The sequence below is a fragment of the Vigna unguiculata genome, chromosome 1 (genome assembly GCF_037176805.1).
Source record: "Vigna unguiculata cultivar grain cowpea cultivar isolate G323 ecotype 2 chromosome 1, ASM3717680v1, whole genome shotgun sequence".
In the NCBI taxonomy this organism is placed as follows: Eukaryota; Viridiplantae; Streptophyta; class Magnoliopsida; order Fabales; family Fabaceae; genus Vigna; species Vigna unguiculata.
This window is the reverse complement of record NC_140792.1, coordinates 47,264,858-47,284,553: the sequence shown is the minus strand read 5'-3', so window position 1 is coordinate 47,284,553 and position 19,696 is coordinate 47,264,858. Positions and strand designations below refer to the sequence as shown.

General features: G+C 34.9%; 1 protein-coding gene and 2 pseudogenes across 1 annotated transcript; all 3 read left to right on the top strand.

Moving 5' to 3' along the window:
* The first annotated feature begins 6,180 nt into the window (after positions 1 to 6,180).
* On the top strand, positions 6,181 to 8,884 carry LOC114193140 (putative serine/threonine-protein kinase-like protein CCR3 pseudogene; annotated as a pseudogene).
* A 2,008-nt stretch (positions 8,885 to 10,892) lies between these two features.
* Positions 10,893 to 12,912, top strand: LOC114191202 (putative serine/threonine-protein kinase-like protein CCR3). Its single transcript, XM_028080383.2, has one exon. It carries the CDS (start codon positions 11,331 to 11,333, stop codon positions 12,657 to 12,659), a length of 1,329 nt encoding a protein of 442 aa, XP_027936184.1. The 5' UTR covers positions 10,893 to 11,330; the 3' UTR covers positions 12,660 to 12,912.
* A 4,850-nt stretch (positions 12,913 to 17,762) lies between these two features.
* On the top strand, positions 17,763 to 19,292 carry LOC114193227 (putative serine/threonine-protein kinase-like protein CCR3 pseudogene; annotated as a pseudogene).
* Positions 19,293 to 19,696: the final 404 nt, after the last annotated feature.

Sequence of the window (19,696 nt, the reverse complement as noted above, 5' to 3'; positions counted from 1 at the left end):
CTTCTTAATAATTACAATTGAAAACTCTCCAATTTATTTATTATCCACTCTTCTAATAATATTGGGAAGGTGTGCATCAAAATGCGGGCATCAAAGTGTTTTCCAATATAAAATCATCATTGGTTTATGAAATTTAGAATTATGACCTTTGCAATGATTGCCATAGACTTATGAATCCTGTATATTATTAGTTATATATTCTTGAACTGTATTGTCCAAAGTCCAGGAAAATAAAACAAAATTCTTATAAAATAAAACTATATTTAATTTTAAAGGGTTAAATATGTTTTTGGTCCCTCAAGTTTCAGCGAAATTTGGAATTAGTCCCTCATCAAAACTTTTGACCAATTTAGTCATTCATCTTTCAAAATGCGTGAATTTAGTCCTTTTAACCAATTTTTGTTAAGTTTATCTGACGTTTCAAGCGCATTTCATGATAGTATTTAAGTTAACATTAAAGTAAAAATGTGTCAAACAGTATAAATAATTTAAATACTATCATGAAATGCGCTTGAAATGTCAGATAAACTTAACAAAATTTGGTTAAAAGGACTAAATTCACGCATTTTGGAAGATGAAGGACTAAATTGGTCAAAAGTTTTGATGAGGGACTAAACCCAAATTTCGCTCAAACTTGAGGGACCAAAAACATATTTAACCCAATTTTAAAGTACTATTTTACTCTAAAATTATTGGTGAAAATCCAACATAACTATAATCCAATCTTTTTTAAATGATAATATGACATTCAAAATATTCCTGCAAAAGTTTAATATACCTCGAAAGTGTGGTTACAAGTTATATATTGGCGTTGCGATTACGATCATGTAAACAAAATTGCTCGAAGTGATGAATTTGAGCAATGATTATGTACATTGACAAAACCAGAAAGATGCATTAAAGATTTTATTGATATGGAAGCATTAATTTGGGATGCCTAACTTCAACATACTTTAAATTCAAACATTTAATTCTTAGTATTCGTTTGCCATAAATTGTATTTAAGGCCTCCAATAATTTGGGTTGTGTTTGAACAAAGTTAGCTCAACATACCTCATGTTTATATCAATGAAGCAAAATACTTGTTTTCAAATTGACAAATTTTAAATTATGATTCAAACACACTTGATCAGTGGGAAAGGCAATTTAATCTATACTAAAACAGTTCTGTTAAAGAATGAAGCATTAATTAATGAATGGTTAGCAACCTAACACCATGTGGAGTTTTTTCTTTTGAAAAGTGAAGCTACTATTTCCAGCTTCGCCTGTCTCTGTAGTTCTATCCAAAATCCCTTAATACCTTGATAAAAAAAAAGGTGCCAAGATTTCATGAATCGCTTTGTTCTTTTCTCTTTCTTTATTGTTTAAATAATGTTGGACAATAATTAATTTTTGGTCCTTTTGACTTCAAAGGCTGCTTTCAATTGTTAATTATTCTACACGTAAGGCTGGTATATCACATATGAATATCATATTCAGACATTGATTTAGTTTTGCTCTGTGGGTTTTAGTTATGATGGTTCAAAGTTTATTTGTTCCTATACATTCAATAAGTTTTATATTGTTTAGGAGTTGAAATCAAACAAAATTTAAATACTTTTATCTTTATCTTTTCAAACGTCTTTTAAGGACAAAACCGTGATAAAGTTCAAACACTTTAAAACGAACAATATCTCAAAAATACGGTATGATGGTTGCCGGACAAACTTAGGTCGGAATATCGAAAGAAAATTCAAACCCAAGTAGTAGTACCCTTGAAAATGACACATGAACATGGGTCTTCAAGAAAACCATGAAACTCGCGTGGTCTGTGCATCGATTGCAGACATGATTTGCCCACAAGATTAGAAAAATGCACATTTACATAATAACTATAACATATATTGATTACATCGAAGTTTTGATTGCAAAGGTTGTTTGTATTCCAGTAGTATTTAACAATTTATTTAGTAGCATCTAACTTGTAAAGAACTTATGGTTAACTTATACTTCATTTTTGTATTGTTATTGCACTAAACTTTTGCAGCAGCTATGATTATACTCGCACCATAGTGTCTCGTAGCCTTTTGCTTGCTGTTTTCTTACCTCTTGTTCCATTACTTTAAACTTAAAAAAATGGCACACACATGCACCTCAGAATCTCTTTCGCACTTTTCATACTTAAGGGTACGTTTGGTCTTGTTTTTTTTCAACCTTATCTAGATTAATCTATCTGTTCATTTCTGTTGTCTGTTCTCTTTTCGTTTTGCGCAAATACAATAACTTAAAGTTATAAAGTGTCTTTACATATTAATGTTTTATGTTTATGCGAAAAACTGTATGAAAATATTGATTACCCCACATGTTTTGCCGATTAAATATGCAGAGAGTGATCCCTTTATCTTCTTTATTATTACCAAGAAATTTGTATGTTTCAGTTTGAAAAATAAGGCACTAGCATTTAATTCCTACACAGTTTAGCTGGTAGGTATCTTTTTCTCCCGAAATTATTGGCCATGCTGTGTTTCTGCGAGAACTATATGCAAGGAAAACATTTTTCTTTTCTGCAGCTTTACCCATAAATGTGAGAGACTCATTCTTAAAAATTCACCAAACAAAGAAAAATTTGTGTGTTTTTCCCAATCATTTTTGTTAGGTCCACATAGGAATTTTACTATAGAGATACAAATACCAATGAAACATGAGTTCAACCATATAAGACATTAATATTATTTTCAATCCAAAACTTTAAGTCAATATATTTATGGATTTTTATTATTTTATGATTTTTATCCAATATGAGACTTAGACTCACACTTGACTTTTAACAGTTTTATGCTTAATTTTATAATTGGATATATTAACATATTTTGCCTTAGCTCGCCATAGAAAAATTACCTTATATATACTATTTCCAATTTGGAACATGTTCTTTTGAAATTGTACCTATGCGTATAAAAAGAATCATACACACGGCACATGCATAAACCCTATTTACCATTTCTTTAAAGAGGATTCAGACTATCCCTTTAAATATAATAAACTGAAAAAAAAAATAAAACTTTTAAGTAATGAAACACGTGCAATGGTGATTCATTTTGAGCATTTTTTTTTAAGAAGATAAGTAAGATAAATGTTGTCTGTTTTCACTATAATCAGTTTTAGCACTAAATTTTGAGCCCTTAGTTGTACTTATTTGACTCATCCTCATCAAGATTTGGTCTTCAACCCAAAATTTGAAAGTGGCCCACTAGGAAAGTACCCACCTCTCATTTTCTTAGTGGTTGCTGTCTTTTTAGTGTAACTAAAATGTGAAATAAACATATAATAACAAATATTATTCAATTTATTTTATATAACTTTAAATATGCGTATGTAGATACCCATTTCAATCTATAAAAAAATATAATTATAATTCATTTATTATAACTTTAAGTAATATCTCAATTTTTATTTTTACATATTCATTAAATAATTACGCTTTTGATATATTTATTATTCTATTAAAATGAAAATCAAATACAAATTTTATATTTATTAACTATTAAAGACATGAATAATTATAAATTTGTACCTTATAAAGGAATATAATTATAGTATGACCGGTACCGGTCCTTGGTTGTGATACCTATTAATTTACGACCAAACACTCTAAAGAACTGGTCGTTTAGTTTGACCCTCTCATTGTGAGTCTGGGTCTCCCATTTGAATTTGAAAGATAATAAAAACCATTGCTATTGCTTTAGAAGATTCACCTCCTTCAATTCTAATTAAATTAACTATAGATTAAAACAGGAGATTAATTAAATAATTGCGTTCAGGTATCAAATTTGAAAATCCATGAAGACCTGAATCATCCAAATTAAAACGTAGGATTTACAAATAAAATAAAAAATAAGTTACATAGGATTTAAAAATAAAATAAAATAAATCCGCAGCCTTTTCTTCCGTTTATGATTACGGTCAAACTGTGATAATTAAATCCATGTCTTTCACGCTGCTTCTTCCTATTAGAGAGAGACACGTGCACGTCATACTAATAATATTAAGATTATAAATTTATAACTTAAAAGAATATTTGTAATATTAATATAATGTAAAAAAATATTAAATTTTAAGTTATATTATATAATCTTAGATTGACCCAAACTACAAAAAAAGTATTAAAAATATGCGACATGATAATTATACTTAAAAAAAATAAAAATTGATGGTAAGGTAACACCTTGTATTTCACATAACTATCAAACTGACCACGTTGCGTTCCTTTCCTCGAAAGTCCTTTTTGGCCCTTCATTCATTGCTGGTCCCAAAGGCCATGTTTGGTTCGATTATAATCCGACAAACAATGAATTCAGTTTGGGGTCACCAACTTAATTCTTGAATTTATGGAGTACTTAGATTTAGCTTCAATGTAAAAATTCTTACCACTACATATTGTATAAATAAGATTCTAATAGCACTTGGCTATTATAATATAATTGTATGAATTAATTTTACACTAAATTTAATTTAAAACATTTTACCTTTACATTATGATACTTTAAAGATTCATTTATATATTTTGACTTAAATACTTTTTTGTCCTCATTTTCGTAGTGTTTGTTGTGGATGGTCCTCATTTTGACAGAATGTTTAAAATAGTCTTCATTTTTATCGAAGGTTTAAAATGGTTCTTATTTTCGCAATTCATGTTTTATTTGGTCCTTTTCTGTACCGCCGTTTAAATCATTAACAAAGTATTGTACAAGTGGCACGGTTTGTATTAGGGTGTGTTACGTGTACTGTACGTGATAATAATTAGATATTTGGGGATAAATAAGTAAGCTAGGGTTTTGGTAAGGAATGTTTGGGCATTTGGTGAGTTTTGACAATCTTGTTACTCCATTCTCAATTGGTGTTGCTGTAATCTTTTTCTTCCTGCAATCTCATTATATAGGTATGTTACGGTCTCAATCTTCTTCCTTTACCTCTGGTTGTAATCGTTGGAGGCAACCGTGTTGTATCACTTCGTGCAGTGTTGGTGGTTCAACGAGAAATGGATTAATTCCGATTTGTAGTTGTAGAGAGATGACAACTTTGAGGATGACAAGAACTCCAAAGAATATTGGTAGAAAATTTTGGGTACAATCTGTTTTTATTTTTGTGTTAATAATAAATTGGTTTTAATTTTTGGTTTATTGATTTACAGAGTGGTGGTTCCAATAATGTGGGCTGCAACTTTTTCAAATGGTGGTGTTGATGAAAAGGATGTCATCATCATGACACAAATGAGACAGATTAATGATTTGGAGAAGTAATTGAAGGTTGCTGAGAAGAGGTTACAATTAGTATTAGGGTTCACTTGTGTTGTTATTGTATTATTCGTATTGTTATTGTGTGTAATATTTTAAAGTCCAATCTATTTTGTACTATTGTTAAATGAAGAAATAAATTAGTTTGATTATGTTGATATTACTCCCAACATGTTCAAAATGACATCTTAATCTGAACATTGAAGTAAGTGATATTGATCTAAGTTTGAGAAAAATTAAATTGATCTAAATCTGGAAGAAGTTAAATTCATAACATTAATTCATCCTCATCAAAATGCACTACATCAATGTTTGGCAAAAGTGAAATTGAACGAAATTTAAGGAAAGTTAAAATGCAATACATCAATAATGAATTCTACATCAAAAATTCCAAAAATTAAATAATGAAATGAAATGACAAGTATTAGCTCCTCTGCAATTTCATCCTAATTTGTATTTCATCCTAAGTTGCAACTGCAATCCAATAATGAAATGACAAGTATTAGCTGCTTCCTCTGCAAATCCGAAATCAAGAAAGACGAAGATGAAAAAATTTCCCTAATTGCAAAATTTTTCCTAGATTGAAAAAATTAACGTTAATTAGCCATATGTACAGTATACGTAACACACCGTAATACAAATTGTGCCACCTGTACAATGATCCGTTAATGATTTAAACGGCGTTACAGAAAAGGACCAAATAAAACACAAATTGCGAAAATGAGGACCATTTTAAATATTCTGTCAAAATGAGGACCATCCGCAACGAATACTACAAAAATGAAGACAAAAAAGTATTTAAGGCATATATTTTGCATATATAAAATTTGTAGTTATAAAAGTAGTGAAGAAAAGGATAAATAATTTTTATTAATTATAAAGCCAAACAGGACTCAAGGAGAAAAACTAAAAGAAGTAGAGAGAGAGGTTGAACACAAAGAGAAGAAATGTCTTTGCAATATTACAGAATCAAGAGTCCACAACTACTCCCTGAAAGTTCCCACCATATACCTTCTTCTTCTCCTTCTTCTTCATTCTTCTTGTAAACCAAACCAACTCTGCCAATGAAGCAGAAAAATCAACTTTTCATCATTTTCCATTCTTTTAAATGAAAACACTACCTTCCTCCTCCGTGCCTCTCTGTCTCGTCGCCGTTCTGCTTGTACTCTCTCTGCCACGCTCTTCCCATGGCCTCGGCTCCGGCGCTACCCTTGCCGTCTCTGACGCCTCCGCCACCGTGTGCGCCGTCGTGGCAGGCGAGTCCATTCGCCGCATTCAGTGTTACCGTCAGGGGCAGAATGTCTCCATCATTCCCAACGTTAATTTTTCGATGATTTCGGGTGGGAGGAACTACTTCTGTGGTCTAAGGTCAAGTAACTCAGATTTATATTGTTGGAACACAAACTCTTCCTTCGAAACGAGAAGGCTTTACAACGATAGTTCTGTTCCATTGGAGAATCTGGCAGTTGGGGATACCCACGTTTGCGCCACCGAGGTGGGTGGTGGCACGGTCAGGTGCTGGAGAACCGGTGACACGTTTCAGCTTCCTTCTGTGACTGATACATTCGGTTCAATTTCATCTGGGTCTGGCTTCTCTTGCGGAATTTTGAAGAATAGTTCTCGTGTTCGGTGCTGGGGAGACACCAGCGTTTCGGATTTATCGGAACGGATTGAGAATGCATTTGGGAACATGTCCATGTTGAGTCTTGTCGCAGGTGGTTCACATGTTTGTGGATTGAACTCAACTGGGTTTGTGGCATGTGGAGGAAACAACGATTCCGGACAACTTGATTTTCCTCAAGGTGGAGCTTTTGAGTATTCTGCGGTGGCGCTTGGAGCCGATCATGGTTGCGCTATTAGAGGATCGAATGGTTCGGTTGTGTGTTGGGGTGGCAATGGGGGATTCTCGGGGACTAATATTACTGATGGAGTTTCCTTTGAGGTAATTGTTTCTGGGTCTAATTTTGTTTGTGGATTGACAACAAACGATTTGACAGTGGTGTGTTGGGGTCCTGGTTGGTCTAATAGTTCGACGTTTGAGCTTCCTTTTCCAACTGTTCTTCCAGGGTCTTGTGTTCAATCTTCTTGTGGAGAGTGCGGTTCATATCTTGATTCCCAATCTCTATGCTCTGGCTCGGGTAACATTTGTAAACCAATGACTTGTAAGCGTCAAACAACAGCTCCACCGCCGCCATCACCGTCACCGCCTCCACCATCAATGTCACCGCCGCCACCATCACCACCACCGCCACCACCTTCGTCATCACGATCAAAGACCTTGACAAACGGGTTATTGGCATTTGCTATTATCGGTTCTGTGGGGGCTTTTGCTGGGATATGCACTATAGTTTATTGCTTGTGGAGTGGTGTTTGTTTTGGGAAGAAAAAAGTCCACAATTCTGTGCAGCCTACAATCACGAGAGGTAGCAGTGGTTCAAACGGTGGGGGTGCTTCTAATAATAGCAATTCTTCAATATCGTCTATGATTATGCGTCAGACTTCAATAATAATGAGACGGCAGAGGAGTGGAACGTCATCAACGAAGCACCCAGACAGGGCTGAGGAGTTCACCCTGGCTGAGCTTGTGGCAGCCACCGACAATTTCTCACCGGAGAACAAGATTGGAGCTGGAAGCTTCGGTGTTGTGTACAAAGGCAAACTCGCGGATGGACGCGAAGTGGCAATCAAGAGGGGTGAAACTGGTTCCAAGATGAAGAAGTTTCAAGAGAAGGAAAGTGCATTTGAGTCCGAATTGGCCTTCTTGTCTCGCCTACACCACAAGCACCTGGTTGGTCTAGTTGGGTTCTGCGAAGAGAAAGACGAGAGGCTGTTGGTGTATGAGTACATGAAGAATGGGGCGCTGTATGATCATTTGCACGAGAAGAAGAATGTGGAGAAGGGTAGCAGTGTGTTGAATGATTGGAAAATGAGGATAAAAATTGCTTTGGATGCTTCCCGGGGTATAGAATATCTTCATAATTATGCAGTTCCATCAATTATTCACAGAGACATAAAGTCTTCTAACATTCTCATTGATGCTACTTGGACGGCAAGAGTATCAGATTTTGGATTGTCTATGATGAGTCCAGAACCTGACCGTGATCACCGACCAATGAAGGCAGCAGGAACCGTTGGATACATTGATCCTGAGTACTACGGTTTAAATGTATTGACGGCAAAGAGTGATGTGTATGGACTTGGAGTTGTACTGCTGGAACTTTTAACAGGAAAGAGAGCTATATTCAAGTATGGGGAAGACGGAGGCACCCCACTGAGTGTGGTGGACTTTGCAGTGCCTCGTATTTTGGCTGGAGAATTGGTGAAAATTTTGGATCCAAGGGTTGGACCACCCGACGTGAATGAGGCAGAGGCAGTGGAATTAGTGGCCTATACAGCTATCCATTGTGTGAATTTGGAAGGGAAAGATAGACCAACCATGGCTGACATTGTGATCAATTTAGAGAGGGCTTTGGCTATTTGTGAGAGTAGCCATCATAGCATTTCCAGTGGCTCTATCACTGTTGTTTCAGAATGATAAAAGTTCTGCCCCGGAAAAGGGGACAAAATATTGAAAATTTTGTGAATTCTTATTAATTTTTCTCAATTCCATATCTTCATTCATTCTTTCCATTATGGGTATTCCGTGCCTGTTAAGATTTAGAGTATATTATGCTGTGATTTGTAGATTGTAGAATCTCACAAACTTGTCTATTGCCTAGCAGAATAAGAGACCAGTTATTGCAAGAAATAAGGAATTAAGAATTAGAAGATTGTGGATTGTTATGTAAAAGTATTTATGATAGACATGGAGTGGGAGAAGGTACTTCCACAAACTGCGACTTAATGTGATTCCATTCACATTAGGAAGCTACCAAGTGTTTGTGGGAATTCGGGGAACGTTGTTGGAGAGTGAAGCAGAAAAGTATGGAGTTGCGGTCTGATTTGAGAAGTTGAGTTTGCAGGGACAGTATGAGCAATACCTTTCACCATTCTAACCATGGTCCCCAGGTTAGTAGTAGTTTCGAGGCTTTCTCTCTCTTTGAAATGTCTTTGTTGACTTCCGCGTTGACGCAGCGCAATGAAACACCAAATTAAGCAGCGGGTTGATTAATGCATATTAATTGCTTTTTGATTACACGGCAATAATTTTAGTAATATAAATGTGCCACCCACCAAAAGACCTTTGAATTCACTTCTCTGCCTCTGCTTTTTCTTATCTACCTATACATATCTTCAGGACTTGGTCTCACATTTTGATCTTCTTTATCATCAGACTACAAATTCAACTCTGATTTTGTCTCTTCCTCACTGCTGCCTAATCAGCACATGCTCAACTTAATTCCATTTTGGAAGCTACAGCATTGAACTTTCTTAAAAGAAGTAAAGTTTAAGCTACATATTTACCCATTTTAATCTTTCTCACGCTTTGCATTAAAGTTTGACATTTAAACATGTTTAACATTATATTTTATTACAACACTTATTATTCAATATATATTATTTATTATTATCTGCAATATATCCGGTTCCTGTCTAATAATGAGAATTCCAAAATTTTATTTTGTATGGATAATACTCAAACATATACGTTATTAGCAGTTCATTATGTGCATGGTACAGAATAAATATTATTTATATTATCAAAATTATAATTAATAAATAAAATTGAATATATAACTCATTATAATAAAATTCAAAATAACTAAATGAATTTGATTCTATAAGTTATATATATACACACACCTGTGTGAATATATATTAGATGATCAAGACAATGTTTTTAAATAATGAAAGTTGTGAAATGTACCTCTAAATTAAATAATAAATAAGATATTTAGAATTTTTAATTGGTAAAAGGAGAAGAACGTGACTTACATTTGTATATTGTATATTCCAATTTTAAATATAAGAATATATTTTGTTGAGAAAATATTCTTTATAAATTTATGACTATTACTTCCTGCACCATATTTCTATCTGGAATAGGATTGTCATGAGTGTCTTCCGGAAAAAACTTTCTAGAACTAATTTAATGTGTTCCGGAGAGTAAAGTCCGAAATTGATGGGGTGTAGAAGAGATTTGGTGTCCGAAATTGATGCGATGCAGAAGAAATTTGATGGGGTGTAGGAAGAAGTTGCCAACAAGAATATCCGTTGATTCCTGTCCAGGCCCATGCACGAGGCCCATAGAAACACTCAATAACTAAAAAACATAAAATTGAGTAATTTGCTTACAAATTATTTTTCTACTTTTAAAATGGAAATAATTCACGGCTTATTTTCAAAATTCAGCACTTCTAAAGTTTAATTTTTTAATATTTAGAAAAATTACTAATAATTTAGTTGTAGCGGGTCGCATAGTTAAAATTCTTAAATATCATTTTTCATCCCGATTAATATATTGGTTTTTGTTTTAAGTGACTTGGGAGGTGGTGGGGGCAATTGGCCTCAACAACCATGAACGAGAAAACTGCTGGAAGGTTACCCTGTCTTGCCTCGCATCTTCTCAACATATTCGCCCCGGCTAACTCACTGCGTGTCAGTGTTTCAGAAAATAATTATACTTTCTGAAAGAAAAAGTATGGGTAAAATAGTAAAAGAAAAAGTTTTATATTTGAAAAAAAGAGAAGAAAATAAAGGGTAGTGAAGATAATGTTAACGGAGTTAACGTTATTGGCGTTAGTTTAGGAAGAGGTTTAGTGTTAATGACCATAGTTTAGTTTAGGAAGAGGTTTAATGCTAATGGCCGTGTAGCACTTTTGAGTACTTTTGTAGGAAAAAGATATTGCTTTTCTCCCCTTACCCCTGCAATGGTAATGCTCTTTTTGTAGTCAAATCATCCACCGCCCATTTACAAAGTCGGTGATGATAAAATAGTTTTGTACATCCATCTTCGACTTTTCAGTGATTTTGTACTTCTATTGTTTCTTGTTGTAGTATTTAATCTTCTGAAACTTTGTAGCAACTGTAAATAAATATACACACGTCCAAAGCGAGGACGCAGCAGATTCACAAAGCAATATTTCACAGTTGAGATAACAAAAATATATTGCATATATGGCGAATTCAGGAGCATCCCTTGTCCACAGTTTTGCTTCGATTGTGGAAAATGCTCTTAGAAGTATTGGAGGAGATTTGGGGGCATTTCCTTTGCACGAATTTTCTATGGCAGTGGAGAATGCTTTGAGAAGTATTGGAGGAGATTTGGGAGCATTTCCTTTGCACGAATTTTCTATGACAGTGGAGAATGCTTTGAGTAGTATTGGAGGAGATTTGGGAGCATTGCCGGTGCATGGTTATGCTTCGGCCGTGGAGAATGCGATGAGAAGTATTGTAGGAGATTTTAGAGCCTTACCCGTGAATGGTTTTGCTTCGACAGTGGAGAATGCGATGAGAAGTACTGTAGGAGACTTTAGAGCATTACCCGTGCATGATTTTGCCTCGACAGAGGAGAATCCTATGCGTAGCATTGGAGGAGATTTGGGAATGTCTCATTCCCCTGTTCCTGGTTTTCAATTATACACCTTAGTGGAGCTTGCAGCAGCCACCGACAATTTCTCAGCTAACAACACGATTTGTGCTGGAAGCTCTAGTGTTGTGTACATAGGCAAACTCGTTGATGGTAGTGAGGTTGCAATAGAAAGGGTAGAAACAGGGTCGAGTAGAACGCCCGAAGAGGCCTTCTGGTGGAAGAGAATGTGTAGTTCGACCTTTGTGCCCGGTTTACGCCCCAAGAACTTGGTTGGGCTGGTTGGGTTGTGTGTAGAGAAAGATGAAAGGGTGTTGGTGTATGAGTGCATGAAGAATGGGTCGTTGAATGATCATTTACATGACAAGAGGAGCAATGTGTTGAATTCGTGGGAAATAAGGATAAAACTTGCTTTGGATGCTTCCAGAGGAATAGAATATCTTCATAAGTATGGAGTTCCATACACTGTTCATGGAGATATCAAGCCTTCCAACATTCTTATCGATGCTACATGGACCGCAAAGGTGTGTAACTTTGGGAAGAAAGCAGGAAGCATTGGATACATTGATCCTGAGTACTCAAGTGTTGGTGTATTGACAGAAAAGAGTGATGTGTATGGATTTGGAGTTGTGCTGCTTGAACTTTTAACAGGAAAGAGAGCTGCATGTGGGAAAAATGGAGGCAGCATATTACATGTACCCTTTGCAGAGGGTGCTATTTTGGGTGGAGATTTTGTGAAAATTTTGGATACAAGGATTGGAAAACCCCATCTGGGTGAAGCAGAGGCAGTGGAGTTAGTGGCTCATACTGCCATCAATTGCGTAAATGTGGTAGGGAAGGTTAGACCAACCATTGCTCAAGTTGTCGTCAATTTGGAGAGGGCTTATGCTTATTTCTTGTACAAGCCATGTTACTAAAACAAAAGACAGAAATGAAACATTTCTGTAGTTTCAGAATGTTACAGAACAATCCCAGAAAAGAGTAAGGGGAAATATTCCGAGTTCTGATTCATTCTTTCTAAATTTCATATTTGCTTCAGTCCGATAAATATATGTAAACTAGTTAATATTTTTTTTTTTTGTATTTAAGTTTCTCATTATTAATAAATATTACCGTATATTGTTAACATTTCGATTTAAATATCATAATGTCTTCTATTTGAATTTTTATATGTATTTCAAAGATCAAGAATAAAATAAAACTTTTTTTTTTACTTTTAGTTTTTATTATTATGAAATTACTATACTATGTTTTCTTAATACCATTTTATGTATTGTTTAATTATTAGTATGATTTGTTTAAAAAACTGCTAATTAATGAAAAAGTTCTTCACTACTAAGCGAAACTTCACGGAAGCACTCATAACTTGCTTTAATATTATGTCTGATATATTTTATATGCGTAAACGCATTACCATACATAATCATGGGCGTGAGATTGTAGATTTATCGAAATTTCATAAACCCAAACAAAAATCTGTAAAAATCGTTGAAAGTATATAATTATTAGAACATTCTTGTAAGTAGGGGTGGCAATACTGTCGGCCCAGCCGATTTAGGCTCAGTTCGCATTTCGCTCGCACAATATGGGCTGGCCTGCTCTGTCCCGCATTTTTAACGTGGGCTGAAATGTCTGGCCGGAGGACCAATCCGTTTTTTTTTTAATTCTTTTAATTTTTTTTAAACTTTTATGATAAAACTTTCAATGTTCAAAAAATTGGAAAACTTTAAGAAGTTCACATAATTATTAAAGCAAAGACTTTAGGAAGTTGGATGATAAATTGGTAATTCAACATTTTCATCATATTCATACTCATACTTTGACATACAAGATGTATTCTTCAAATTTTAGTATATTAAACAATACATAATACTTGTCTTTCCAGTCATATAAGAATTTAGAACGTTAATGCAAGAGTCCCAAAAAAAAAGTAACTAATACACATAAATGCAAGTTTTCCTTTTTTATGCGGGCATGCGGGCCGGCCTGCATGGGCTGCGAGCTTCGACGGGCCTGCAGGTTCACTGTCCTGGCCCGCCCCACATTATTTTTGCGTGCATGCGAGCCGGTACGATGGGCCAAACCCATATTGCCACCCCTACTTGTAAGCCTATTTTCCTACTATAATAAGGTTTGGGTCTGGCCTTATTAGAGGGTTCCCATTAGTTGTCTCCAGGACCCCCACTCAGCCACTCACTCTCATTTTGTCTCATTTTCCAGAAACAACTCCCTATCTCCCTCATAGTGCTGAAACATGAAGCTCTACTAAGGCATAAGTTTCTTCCTCCTTCGAGCTAGTTGAGCTCATTCTTCCTCCAAGTAAGTTTAGCACTAAACCTTCGTGCTTTCTTTCCCCTTTGTAGTTTGGTTGTGTTGGTTATGTCCATCTTCATAACCCTGTTTTCGTTCTGGTGTCCATGTTTTTAGCTTACTAATATGTTCTTAGGGCTGTGGTGTTCATCTGTTGAGTGCCTGTTTTTGTTTGCTAGCATGTGTTCAGGTAAAGGAAGTTAGGGTTTCATGTTTTTAAGTTACTTGGCTGGTTTTGGTTTCTTTTATGTTCTTGGTGCTTGAATGATGCTGGAGATGGAGTACAAATATATTGTGTATGTGTTTTTGGGATGGATTTCAGTTGTTGCATGTGTGAGCAGGGAAAGGAACATGTTGTTTTCGCCCAAGCGAGCAAGTCTCGCCTAGGCGAGAATAACAGAAACTCTCATAGGTTCCTGCTCGAGTTGTTTCTCAGGCAACAAGCTCTAGTTTTGAGCGAGAGAAGTCTTGCTTAGGCGATGAGGTCTCGCTTAAGTAAGAACTCGCAGAAACCTGCAGTGCTTCCTGTTTGCAATCTCACCTAAGCGAGAGCTTTTAGCTTAAGCGAAGGTCTCCTGTCGCCTAAGCGAGAGTCCTTTAGCTTGAACGAGATTGACAACAAAGTTTTTTGAATGTTTGTATGTTTCCATGATTTATTGGTTTATCCTTTTTTTTTAAAGCATGGAGTATGATGTTGCGTATGTTTAAGGCTGTGAAATGAGACTGTTACATGTTGTGCTTGGCATGAAATAAATCATGAATTGGCTAGTTGGTTGAGTATTGGCATGGAATTATGATGTTTCAAGATAACACGTGGATTTGGTGTGAGAAACATGGATGTAGTGTGAGATAAACGTAATTCCATGAAACTATTGATGAAATTTGATGATGGTGTTGTAGTGTACATAATTATATAAGGATTCAAGTAAGGTTGCATTCTCAAACTCTAAAAAATTAGTTAGTCTCACATAGAGCAGACTGATTCAAGTGGTGAGAGTAGTATGATTTCCTAGTCTTTGGCACGATAATGACCTTAGATGATCATGAGCTAATAGGGCTGTCAACGGGGCGGGGCGGGTACGAGTAGTAGTTCCCCCGTACCCTACCCGCTGGATAAATATTTGCCCCGAACCCGTACCCATATCCGTCGGGTATCCGTTATGCGGGTACCCGCCTATTTTTTTCATATCTGCGGGTATCCACGGGTACCCGCGAGTATTTACAAAATTATTTAAAAAATAAATATTTAATCATAAATTCAAATAAAATAAAATAAAATACATAATTATCATAAATTTTAAATAAAGTTCAAATAAACTCAAGTTCATACAAGTCCAATTAATTATAAAAGTAAATATAAAATGACGTTCAACACAATGAAAATTTTTTAATTAGTGTTTTGATCAAAAAGTTCACTTTTTCCAATTGATTCCTAAAAAATAAACAAAATAAACAAATAATAAACCTCAATTGCCACGTGCCAATTATTCTTATTTTGATTCCATCATTTGACAACAAACATACCATAAACGTCATTGTCTATATAGGATTTGATGTATATGCCCAATTTCAAATAAAGAAAAGAGAAGAATGTCAAGGGGTGTAACATATCAATACTTGAAGTTTGAAGAATGAAGACAGAAGACTAGATGTGCAACTCAGAAAAAATTAGGCCAAAATGTTTTTTACTAATATATATATATATATATATATATATATATATATATATATATGAGAGCACTTTTGTGAATTAAAGTTTAGCGGGTACGGATATCCACGGGTACGGATACTATGATACCCATACCCGTCACGTTAACATGCGGGTATCAAAAATACCCATACCCACGGGTAGCGGTTATCCATTTTTAATATCCATTTTCTACCTGTTGCGGGTTTTATCCGCGGATACCCGCAGGTACGGATTTTTTTGACATCCCTAGGGCTAACCTTGTGCGTGGGTAGGGTGAAACCCATTGGCAACAGCTCTACAGAGCAGTAGAGGGCACTACAAGTGCAGACACCCGGTGAATCCGATCTTATTATATGTATCCGGATAATTGAGTTATAGAGTCCTGTTTGTTTGTTATCACATGATTGAATGCCTACTATTTTGCCTGTTTATAATTTGTTTTAATTATCTCCTTGGTATAACATGTTCAAAAAAAATTTTTACTCTAGCTTACCATGTTCTCTTTGTGTTTGTGTCTCTGTTTGATTTTTCTTTTTTACGATGATCACCAATTATTTGGTGTGAACAGATGTAAAAATCTCTAATGGTCATCAGGATGAGGGGAATGTTGTAGTTTAGTATTCATGAGTTGGATCTTGCTCTATGGAGCATCTTTTGGGACACTATTGCCTATGTAATTTCTTGTTCTATGAGCAGTATTTTGTAAAACAGTTGCACTCTTATGTTCTGTTTCGACATCGTGTTGTGTCTTAGTTTTCTTTTATGATATATGCATGGATGACTGAAATCAGTGGATTCTTATATAATGTTTGTCTCTTTATTTTATTTTATTGGGTCTAAAACTTAAATCAGTAAAAAGTCTTATATATTTAAAACCTAATTGGAAGATGGGATGTTATGTGATCATTTGCATCACAAATATAGTGTGGACAAGGGAAGTAGTGTGTTGAATATTGGAGAAGGAGGGTGAAAATTGATTTGGATGCGTCCCTAATATATTAATCAAAATTATATATCTATCAACGTTCTTTAATGTCTAGATAAAATGCAAAAATACATAAATATTATTCCGGTACTTTAATAAATCTAATATTGTTTAAGGGTTGAAGTTAAGCATGTTTAAATATTTCTTTAGTCTTTCATTTTCATTTTCAGTATGTCTTTTAATAATAAAATTATTATATAATTTGACATTTCAAAACGAACAATACTTTAATAATTAATTTTAATGATGTTGTCGAATAAAAATTGAAATCAAGCACAATTTAAATACCGAAGTCAAAGTTGTGAAAGAGTAGAAACAATTATGAATTCAATTCTTTATAAGATTGGTTTGAATGTTTGATAAATAACAAAGAAGATAAATATTCAATTATATATTATATTAAAGAATATAATTATGATAAAAAATACTTTATTATAAATATAAAGGAAAATAATTGTTTAAGGTTAAATCATTCCATAGGTTTCCATTTTTGTAGCGAAATCTCATGTAGGTCCTCCCATTTTTATTTGACTCAACGGAAAGGAACCAATTGCAACGAATTTTCAAAAATAGGGACTCAATTGAGTCAATATCTTTTAAGTAGTTTTTTATTTTCTATTTTTTTTAGTTTTAATATTTTAAAATTATTTAGAAAATGACATTTCATTATATTAAAAAAATTATCAAAATTTAATAGTTAAAATAATTATAAAATATAAAATTGTCTCGTATATGTTTATGTTTCCAGACGCCCTTTTTCCCTGTACACGGTTTTCACGAATTGGTCGTGGCCGAGCTTGTATCAGCCCCCAGCAATATTCTGACATGATCACATCATTCATTGGTTCTGGAAGCTTTGTTGATGTGTAGGAGGTGGGACCTATAGATACACGTATAGATACACGTAGAGTGAGCGAGTTAATCTCTATTAATTTATAATTAAAGTGGATGACCAAAGTTAACCTTCTACCTTCCCCTTGTCTTTTCAACTGATACAAAGACGTTTTGTCTCTGTATATAAACATTGAAAGGGAGTTCTTTGAAAGTACATACTTTCTCATGGCTTATTTCATAAGTGATCCAACAAGTTTCTGTTGGGCTGTGGACAGTGCCATAAGAAGTGAGACTGCCTCAAGTTTGGGAGCATCCCCTCCCCATAGTTTTGCTTCGGTGGTGGACTATGCATTGAGAAGCAGTTGTGCTTCTGAAGCAGATTTTGGAACGTCCCGTGTCCCCAGTTTTGGTTCGGGAGTGGACTATGTGATCAGGAGTAGTTATGGTGGAGGAACAGATTTCGAAACCTTCCCTGTGCCTGGTTTTCCTTCTGAGGTTTACTCTACCACTGTTGCTGAAGAGTCATCACCAGTGTTGTCATATGTCACAGAACATGCTGTTAAAGGCTTACGATTATTCAGCCAGGCTGAGCTTGCAGCAGCGACCAACAATTTCTCACTTCACAACAAGATTGGTGCTGGAAGGCTTGGTGTTGTGTACAAAGGCAAACTGGTTGATGGTCGTGAGGTTGCAATCAAGAGGGGTGAAACCTGGCGAAAGGAAAAGACCTCATCAGTTATATCTGCATTGACCTACTTGTCCCGTTTACACCACAGACACTTGGTTGGGTTGGTTGGATTCTGTGAAGAGAAATACGAGAGGATGTTGGTGTATGAGTACATGAAGAATGGTACCTTGTATGATCATTTGCATGAAAATGGTAGCAATGTGTTGAATTCGTGGAAAATGAGGATCAATATTGCTTTGGATGCTTCCCGAGGAATAGAATATCTTCATAAGTATGCAGTCCCTCTATTTATTCACGGGGACATCAAGTCTTCGAACATTCTACTTGATGGCAGTTGGATGGCAAAGGTGTCTGATTTTAAAATGTGTTTGATGAGTGGAGAAGCTGAGGGTGATTACCGAGGAATAAAGGTAGGAGGAATAGTTGGATACATTGATCCTGAGTACTATGATCTAAATATGTTGACAGCAAAGAGTGATGTGTACGGGCTGGGAGTTGTACTGCTAGAGCTTTTAACAGGAAAGAGAGCTATATTCCTTGATGGGGAAAATGGAGGTAATACCCTATTAAGTGTGCACCGTTTGGTGGACTTTGCAGTGCCTACCATTTTGGATGGAGAATTGGTCAACATTTTGGATTGTAGGGTTGGAGCACCGGGTGTGAATGAGATACAGGCATTGGAGTTGGTGGCCCAAACAGCCATTCATTGTGTGAATCGGAAAGGGAAAGATAGACCATCCATGACTGATATTGTGGCCACGTTGGAGACAGCATTGGCCATCTGTTATGGTAGATCTTATCATAGGATGGATTTTGAAAATATTGTTTGGAAATACAAGAGATAGGTTATATATATAGAAAGGATTTTTAATTTTATTTTATTTATGTATTTTATTAATTTTATTTTATCCAACCTTTACGCCGTCTGCACCACAATCACTTGGCTGGGCTAGTTGCTTTCTGTACAGAAAGATGAAAAGTTATTGGTGTATGAATAGATGAAGAATGGGGCGTTATTGGAAGTCCTTAATAATTAATCAAAACTAGATGTCTATCAATACTCTTTAACACTCAGAGGAAATGAAAAAAAAAATATAAATAATTATTTCTTCCTTGTAAGTTTTGAATTAACTCCAAATTATGATAAAATTGTCACCATGAATTATTTAAGAAATCATTCTATCTTCATTCATTCAACTTATTATGGCCAATGGTTTTTAATTTTATCATAAAAATCAAAGTTATTATCTGAAATTGATGGTTCTTTCTTAAATGATCATTAATCTCACTAACCTTCGTTTACGTTCACATCCATTCAATTAGACTTCTAAGCACAAGGTGTCTCTAAATATAATAAATAACTTGTCAAATAAAATAATAGCCTCATGTTAAAGAAAATATTTATTTTCTTTTTTATGACTTTTTATTGACAAACTGTGATATATAT

Excerpts from the sequence above, each read along its gene's own strand:
- LOC114191202 (XM_028080383.2), top strand. The coding sequence starts at position 11,331 with ATGGCGAATTCAGGAGCATCCCTTGTCCACAGTTTTGCTTCGATTGTG.